The sequence below is a fragment of the Amphibalanus amphitrite genome, unplaced genomic scaffold (genome assembly GCF_019059575.1).
Source record: "Amphibalanus amphitrite isolate SeventyFive unplaced genomic scaffold, NRLGWU_Aamphi_draft 000508F_arrow, whole genome shotgun sequence".
NCBI lineage: Eukaryota > Metazoa > Arthropoda > Thecostraca > Balanomorpha > Balanidae > Amphibalanus > Amphibalanus amphitrite.
In genome coordinates, this window is record NW_024882002.1 from 463,238 (window position 1) to 472,700 (window position 9,463).

The window sequence follows — 9,463 nt, forward strand, 5'->3', positions numbered from 1 at the left end:
ACGGAGGCCTTTAAAACGCTTTTAAACACTTTTAAAATTTACGCAAAAAATGCAAAAATCGTTAAAAATTGGAATAGCCCCCGCTTTGGACAAAATTGGAAATTTACTTGGCAATTTCTTGGAATTGGATCGGAATTGGAATTGAAATTTCATGAAATTGGCACCACTAATCCGAATCCGACCTTAAATCGCTTTAAAAATGATGACTTATACATCAAAATACGTCACAAAGTCAAGGGTTGCGCTGACTAGCACCGTGCCCCTAAGATAAGGCGAAAAATTACATGACAACGGAACGCCTGCTCACAGTGGCGCAGCCAGGGGGGGGGGGGTGAAAGGGGTGAGATCTCACCCCCCTCTCTTATCCCAGGGGCCCACCGTCGATTCGAACTGTAACGTTATGCAGCCTACATTTTTTTTTTCAGTAATGTCAAGGTCTGTCATAGGACTGAAAAACAGTTTTCAGGCCTGATAAGCCCTTTAGGATTTATAGTCCCATTTTATGATTTAAGGGGGTACATCCAAGGCCCGATTGAACTAATCCAAGGCCAAGGAGGGCCCGTTCCATGGCATCGGAGGGCCATTTCAGGCCTGAGAGGGCCCATTTCAGGCCCGAAGGGGCCCAGTTGAAGCTTGAGAGGGTCATTTCAGGCCCTAGAGGGCCTGTTTGAGGCTTGAGAGGGGCCTATTTCAGGCCTGATAGGGCCCATTTGATGCCTGTGAGGGCCCATTTCAGGCCTGAAAGGGTCCATTTCAGGCCCTAGAGGGCATGTTTGAGGCCTGATAGGGCCCATTTCAGGCCTGAGAGGGGCCATTTCAGGCCTGAGGGGGCCTACTTCAAGCTTGAGAGGGCCCATTTTATGCCCTAGAGGGCCTGTTTGAGGCCAGAGAGGGCCCGTTTGAGGCCAGAGAGGGCCCGTTTGAGGTCTGAGAGGGGCCCATTTCAGGCATAAGAGGCACAATTTCAGACCTGAGAGGGCCCAGTTACGGTATGAGGGGGCCCTTTTTCGACATGATAGGGACCATTTCCGGGCTGAGGGGGCCCATTTCAGGTCTGAGAGGGCCCATTTCAGGTCTGAGAGGGCTAATGTCAGGCCTGAGAGGGCCCATTGCAGGCCATTGAGGTCCTATTTGAGGCCTGAGAGGGGCCATTTCAGGCCCTAGAGGACCTATTTGAGGCCTGATAGGGGCCCATTTCAGGTCTGAGAGGGCCCAGTTCAGGCCTGAGAAGACTCATCCCAGGCATGAAAGGATCATCCTATGTGTGGGAGGGTCCGTACTCCGTGCCTGGTCTGGGTCTGAGAGGGCCTATCCCAATCCTGATTGAGCCGATATCATGTTTGATATAGGTCAACTCACCACATGTATATTGAAATTGATGGCCCAGTTTATGTCTAATGGGCCCATCTCAAGACTCAGAGATTTTATGCTTCAGGAAGCCTATACCCCAAGCATGAGGGGGCCCATAGAGGTTTTTGGGCTCATGGAGGTCCCTCAGGACGATATGTCAGCCTCTGAGAAAGCCATGCAGGGCCAAGCCGACATCTGAAAACTCCTCTTCTCTTCAGGCCTGTGCCTGCTTCACCGCCCGGCCCCACCCTGACGTCTATGGGTTTGACGCCTAGATTCATCAGGACTCCACACCGGTCCATGATGGCTCCAAACTGACACCTGAGGCTCCTGCACCGGCTTATGAGGGGCCCACCGACATCTGATAGCCACCACGCAGGTCTCAAAAGACCATGTCGATTGTTGATATCTAAACCCCCAAGTCTTGGGAGGCCTGTGCTCTATGCAGATTCTTGAGGGCTTTACGTGGGCTTGTAAACATACCGAACTGGTTCTAGCCTAGCTCGGCCGCGCCCCGCAGAGCAGGGCCCCAGGCTTTCCAGTTTTACGCCCCTGAGGGGTGTTTGAATATTCCCTTCTAACCTGACTCCAGGGTCACGTAGCGACAAGTGCGGCGGTAGGCGGCTTTCTAAAGAGCGTCGAAAATCATGGAGAAATTACTTCAGTCATGTTGCAGTTCAGGCCAAAGCCCACGTCATCATGTTCATCGAAGGAAAAGTTTCGCCTATTTTGACACTCGAGGACATATAAAGCTATAGCGCGCTGAAAGTGGGCTCGATAGCTCTCTAACGCCTGCAATCAGCCATGGGGGGGGGGGGGGGGTCATAATCCAAGATCATAATTCAAGAAGGCTAGAAAAACGAGAAAAGCAACAGATAGCTCCTGCGATTCTGATGCTTCAGAATCGTACAGGTCATTTTTCGATTAGGTCATCGCTGAGGTCATTGAAGATGAAATTATGATAAAAATATGATAAACACAAAGACAAGAATGCGACGAAAAAATTCTTGTTTTTATATTTTCACAAATAACCGTATAACTCGTGAACCAAAGAGCTAGAGCTTCGCGGAACAACTCATTCGATAGGCCTTTCAAAACGCTTTCGCTTTTAAGATTTGACCTCAATGCCTCATGTCAATGGTTTAGCAACAGAGCAGAGGGCAAAACCATCTAAATGGTCGCATTTTACCAAAAAAGTTTTGCTAAGAATTTTTGCAAGAACTTTGGTGAGAAAAATTATGAGACATTTACTTTGTCATCATTCTCTCGTTAACATGCATCAAATGTTAACACCAATAATTTCACATATAAAGTTCAACTTCAAAATGTGACCGCAGATCAAGGTCATGCCCTTACTTGAGAAGTTCATGATGGCCGGATCCGTATGGATGATTAACACCTTCAAGACAATTTCATTACTCTACCTCGTCTCCTATATCAAAAGTAATAGTCGAAAAACTGATGTTGAGCTTTTTAAAAAGCCTTTTGACCTAGCCCGACCATTTGAGTGGCCGCTGGCCATCAATTGCACGCTGTCCATCAAATATGAGCAGAATGGTCGTGTTTCTGTAAATATGCTGTTGTTTTTTACGTGCCTCTTCAGATCAAGAGGTATTTGTCCTTTTCCCCGATTTGGCTGGTAATGATCAGGACAATGATCTGACCTTTCGTTGTTGGTAAGGGGCCCCCATTAGGCCATTAGGTTGAGGGGGGCCCACTTTGCTGGGGGGCCCATCGCGAACGTCTCTCACCCCCGTCGCCAGAGTTCTGGCTGCGCCACTGCCTGCTCACTCGTTTAATCAAGCACCAATCCGATGTTGCGACATGTTTTTATAATATATATTTAAGGAGGAATACGAGCATATGCATGAAAAGTTCGAAAAATAATCCAAAGGTATGATTTTTGAATGAAATACAAAAAATGTTAATATGCCACTTGTCTCGGAGATTTGACTCGGCAAATCATAGCCTTACAAAGTGAGTTACGCGGTGTTACGTGTGGAAACACATATCAAACTATTCTCCCATAAATTCTGCATTGGAATCAACTCTTATCTTTTGCCCAATTTTGCCCAAAAAGCTACTACGAGACATCAAAGCAGATGATGTCGCGCGGCTCTCAGCGCTCCGCCGCGCTGCCCGGCGCCGCGGCGGTCAGCTGACTGCGGCGTACCGCCGCAGGAGTTACGTGTGGAAACACATATCAAACACTGAAAACACTTTGGAAGAACGTTAAGAACGTACAGGGATATTTAGACCCCTGTGGGGTAAAATGTTATGCCACCGTTTTTCAGAACCTCCATGGCTCTTCACGTAGACGGCTTTGCATTCTCATCAAAAGAATCCACACGATTCTTCCAAAGACTCTTATGAGGTTTAGGGTTTAAAATAAGAGCGTTCTTAGCACCTAGATAAGAACTCCAAAGGGTCTGTGAAGAAGTCCCTGAGGTTTATAGGGACACCACCTTGTGTTCTGAATATCGGTTGTAGAACCCTTTCAGTTCTATTGCAATACTGCAAAATCCCCGTTCATTCCTCTATTGAACCTCCCATGCATGGCTATCGACCTGCGCCGTCACATCTGCTGCGCAAACACAGTACTTGATACACCTTAAAATGTATTTACCTTCCTCTTTACTCTGAGCAATCAGCCTGCAAGTCTCCAGTCAGGAACAACCAGCCCGCAACCAGCCCATGCGATCAGCCCGCAACCAGCCCGCATTCAGCCTGCGATCAGCCCGCAATCAGCCTGCAGGAACGCTTTCCCCTCGGCCGTGTCACTTGCCTTACACATCCAAGCCAAAGAACTCCACAGCCTTTCGGGCATGTTAAATTATTCAGGTTGATTCCTTCACGCTCAGGGTTGCTTTCTGTACAAATATGAACACATTTTTAGCTTTAGCAAGTGGATGTTTTCCCAAACACAGTATATATGCGCTATCGCCCATGTCAGCAGCCGGGTGACGATATCGCATTCTCCCAAATCACATACAGTTTCTCCTTCCACCACCAGCTTCAAGCCAGCGTTTTCGACGATGTCGACGTCTCCGCACGCCAGGACGCTCTCCTCAGACTCCAGGGCCTCAATCAGAGCGGAGATGGCCTCGTCCCCTAGAATGAAGAATCGGGCGGATGCGTTATTCAACAGGCAGGGAGTAAAGAAACTTAGATTGACTTCAGATACCATGAGCCTACTCCAAAAATAAAATAATGCACTTAACATATAAAGTGCAGCTAGATAAAATATGGCACTAATCAGCAAGAACATATGTTTATTAAAATCAGCCAAATTTATACCTAAATCAGTTAACCCCAAAATGGCAAGCTGATTTTATTCCTGACTTATCTTCATTTGGAAGATTTGTCTAAATACCACATGCATGATTTAAGCTATGGGGCATTTATACAACATATAAATACTTTGACTTACTGCATTGATTGGTCTTGCATATGGACTGTCTTCATCCAATGCATTCATCCATGCATTCGAAGAGCGTTGTGATATTGCTTATTATTGTCAATCACAAGTAATATAAATAATACATAACACTTGACAAGCCAAAAGTTAACCTTATTTCAGTTCTTCAATATTCGATTACTTGCCATTCACCCAATCTTGCACCAGCCGCTCGTCACTGCACAAAGCGTGATCCAACGCGATTGAAAAATGGCGATCGGTTCCGGTGGACGCTAGAACGTGGTACCGCGGGCGTGGTCTTGATGAAAGCCATTACACTGATTAAACCACAACCCCTTCTTCTTAAACCCGATGCTAGTTCGTGCAAAACCTTCAAAGGGTTTATCTTTCGCGCGCCTTGTGTGACGTAATATCACGTGACTAGGGAGAACGAAGAAGAACCGGTGTTGGTCGAGTTGAAGCCCCCTGGGGCCGCTAAGACTGCACGCGAAGAAGCAGCACGTGTCTTCGGTCTATGTGAAACACTGTGTGTGTTCTTCATGAACCAGACGTTCTGCTTCGCCTCTAAGCCAGTTTACCCTAACACCCAAAAAACCTAAGTGTGGAATATTTTAAGATGCTTTTGCATAACGTTCTTTCAACTTGTTTTCAGTGAAATATTCTCCCATAAATTCTGCATTGGAATCAACTCTTATCTTTTGCCCAATTTTGCCCAAACAGCTACTACGAGACATCAAAGCAGAAGATGTCGCGTGGCTCCCTGCGCTCCGCTGCGCTGCCCGGCGCCGCGGCGGTCAGCTGACTGCGGCGTACCGCCGCAGTAGTAGTGTCGTGCTAGGAGGGGCAAAGACCCCACACTGCAGTGCCTCACGTATGCGCGTATATCCGCAATCATTGTTAACCACCCTCCTAGGAGTAAAGTTAAATGCCATTGCAGTTTAGTCGTACCCCCTCTCAGCAAAAAGAAAAAAGGACCTATCCGGCTCTAACAAATTACCCGCGTAAGGCGTAGCGCATCACAACAAATAGATTCCTGCAGTTTATCATGTTTACACCTAATCCAAAATTTTCATGACCCCACTCTCAGCGACCTTCACGTGTAACCTCTTTCTCGAGACAATGCCAGGACAGAATGGTGATTCGACGTCAATCCGTCCTTTCCATCTCCAGGATAGTTGAATCCTCCTCCACGCCTCAACCACCTGTTCCGAGCTGGACCGGCAACGTATATTGCAATCGGGCAGCTCACATAGGAGCGCGCCTGTAGCCGGGTGCAGTGAGTGCTTGGGAGGGGGAAGGGGGTGGGTCATGGGTGGCCTGCCCACTGCATGGCTGGGCTCAGTCTCCAGTCTACGATTAACCGTGTCCGGTCAGACAAATGTCTCCCCTAGTTCCAATAATCCTGCTAGCTCTAAAAATGGTCTGATTAGATAAAAAGCCTATCAAAGTAAGAAAACAACTCCACATACTCCACAAAATACTCCACATCAAGCAGCTTATGAATCTATGCGAGTTATGAATCCTAAAAATTATTATTTTCCCAGGTCCGCCCTCATTACCCCTGCCGAAGGGCTCAGCTACCCCCAGAGGGGGCCTATCACACTATTTGACGACCTTCAGTTATCTTTTCTAACGTAAATGTTGGTAGTCAGCAGATTCTATCCAGAGAATGGCGATGCCTATCTGTCGCCTGATACCAGAATATATCCCCGTTATTCATTATTTATGCACAATGTATATAGTAGATCCGATTTCCAAAGAACCTAATTATCTCTCAGCTCCGTTAGCATCGCCGACCGTTTGATGCATGGGTCCTTTTCCTACCATGCGATTTTCAGATGCATGGGAACACATTGCTTAGTGAACGAACAGCCCGAGGTCGATAATCTGCGAGAGAAAAAGAAAGGAGTGTTTGTGGCCGTTTGAGCCAGCAAATATGAAATGTGTCGTAACATTTTACGTGCGAACGCACCTTGCACTAAACATACCTATACACGTCCCTCATGGCATAGGCGGCGGAGCGGGGGGGGGGGGGGGGAGGGGGCACCGTGCCCCCTTGATTTTGCCATTTTAACATTATCCCTATAGGCGTTGCATGGAAATGGAACTGGAAAGAATGGGGCCAAAAGTCGGCATTCCCCCCCCCCCCCTTAACCCGCGCCCCACTGGGGTCTGCGTATAACACGCCCTACTGGGGGGGGGGGGGGCTATTCATAGCCCCCCTCCTAACTCCGAAACTACTGGGCCGATCGTCAAAATTCAAACGGCGTCTGATAGCCCCGGAAAAACTGTCGAGCCAAACCTAATTTCATTGACCTCGAGGTCACCGATGACGTCACAGGTCAGGTCAAAGTAAAAATTATTAGCATTTTGGCTTGTTCACGTTTTGGGCTCTGGCCGCCGTCTTACAAGTCAGATCACGCTCATTTTTGGTTCACACACTCGTGAACAGATGTTCTAGATACCCTGAGGGTACCAAACTTGTACTTTGATTTTCAGGTCAAGGTCAGGTCATCACAGGTCACGAAAATATTATATCATGTGTCGGTCACGTGACACATGTTTTATGGTCCATTTAGGCCACAGATTTCGAATTTGATGTCGTCTGTGTCATTCGAGGTCATTTTGAGTCGAATTTAGCTTAGGTCAGGTCACTTTCAGGTCAAAAAAGGTCAAATTTTGAAGTTATAATTTTTCAACAGAAAAGGTGTCTATTGGATGCAGTTTGAGCTCAGGAACACGATGGTGCTATTTATATTGGCGTACGATGTCAAATACGTGGTGAAAAGTTGATTTGAAAAATTAATAATTGTGAATTTTTTGCAATAATGCGTATAACTTGGCTATTTTTGAAGATATTTAGCTAAAACTTGCTAGAGTTATTCATGATAACGCGTTCTATCACATATATTCCGGTTTTTTTCGAAAAGTCAAAAACTTTTTGAAAAAAATGTAAAAATGTAAATTTTGAATTTTATTTTATAGAATTTTCGTAATTTTCAAAATTTCGAAAATCCGAGATAGCAGTTTGATAGCGCAGTCGATTCTGAGTCCTCTCATGCAAAGAAATTGGATCTAGCTTAAAAACTGAGCCCTTGGGAGCGATTGCCGTGCTTCAATGTTTTGCGTCGAAATCGGCCGAACATGACGTCACTCTGACGTCATTTCCGGCCGACCTATGGTAGCTACGAAGTTCAAATTTTGACACAAGGTGTCAAATTGATGCAGCCGAAGCTACTGAAAGTTTGGCGTCGATACGTCAAGCGGTTTGGAAGTTATTGCAGAAAAACGGGAGGGGGCTATAAATAGCCCCCCCCCCAGTGGGGCGCGGGTTAATTGAAAATGTTCCGCCGCTACAGCCTCATGGCTACAAAATAAGAGAGAGAAAGAGAGAGAGAGAGAGGGAGGGAGAGAGCTGGGGAACGAGGAGGAGAGGGAGGAAGATGGGGGAGAGAAAGAGAGAACCCACAGCGTATCACGAGTGAAGTCTATTGTTGATATCCATACTTCCGCTACCCTGCCAATGTGCCCATCGTTGCGTTTTCGCAACACCGTTGTCTTTCCGATGTGCCCTTCGTTGCGTTCCCGCAACGCGACCGTAGTCATATTTGAAAATAGTCACAAACCCTTTTTGTAGCATTATTTCTTAACAAAATGCATATCTACGCTTTTGTAGGGACTCTGCAGAATATGTTTACACAATTTTCATTACGGTATTATTAAGCACTTAGCCTACTTATCTTGGTTTTCGTGACGTCATCACTCACAAAACCTTCGACTTCCCTCTGGGAGCTCTAGGCAGTAACTTACCGGCCGCACAGACTTGTAACTGCGTAGCATCATGCGCACAACCATGCTACACACGCTGAAACTTATCTCATCGGTTAGTCTCTTTTACACACTTCTCAAGCTTCGATCACGTCGACGCTTGCTTGCGTTGCGAAAACGCAACGAAGGGCGTAAATGGGTTAAAATTCGAATCGACACCCCACACGCGTCACGCCATTACATTGCTTATGTAGGTACTTACATAAAAGCTGTGAGCTGTAACCCACCTGATAAAGGTTGAACCAGCGCAGCTGCCACTTTGAGTTGTCGGAAGTGCGCTTGTAGAGCGGCCCGAAGAGGTGTTCACCGTATCGCGCCTTCTCCGCTAGCATCAACAGCTGGCTCTCGTTGATGCGCACGCTGCGCTGCATTTTCGGCGAGAGCATGACGTCACAGCACCCAGCAGCGTGACGTCAGGTGGGGGCCGCGAGGGAGCGACCGACCCCCATCGGCGGTTGGTGAGAACGGCTGGTGAAGAATCCAGCGGGTAGGCGAGCCGTTGTCGGGTGATGTTGGTTGCGATTGATCCTGCAAGACATACATAGCTTCTACTATGATGTAATGACATCATATTAAAAAAATTAATACAGATTTTTGAAAATGCGATAGAATAAGAAGTCACGAAGACCTGACAAATCGAGCGATATGCAATATGAACTCCTTTGGACCAATTTCGTGACCTAAGACACAGAGAGAGAGAGAGAGAGAGAGAGAGAGAGAGAGAGAGAGAGAGAGAGAGAGAGAGAGGGAGAGAGAGAGAGAGAGAGAGAGAGAGAGAGAGAGAGAGAGAGAGAGAGAGAGAGAGAGAGAGAGAGAGAGAGAGACCGTGACCTGGCTTTGCGCTGATGCCAACACTCGAAGTTGACT

At 47.0% G+C, this 9,463-nt stretch overlaps 1 protein-coding gene across 1 annotated transcript in view; it reads right to left on the reverse strand.

Moving 5' to 3' along the window:
- LOC122392943 (ras-specific guanine nucleotide-releasing factor 1-like) overlaps window positions 1–8,967 on the reverse strand; it is a 41,982-nt gene extending 33,015 nt beyond the window's left edge. The window contains exon 1 of the mRNA XM_043388325.1: window positions 8,824–8,967. Within this exon, the coding sequence (XP_043244260.1) occupies window positions 8,824–8,967 (144 nt within the window). The remainder of the gene's footprint in view (window positions 1–8,823) is intronic.
- Window positions 8,968–9,463: the final 496 nt, after the last annotated feature.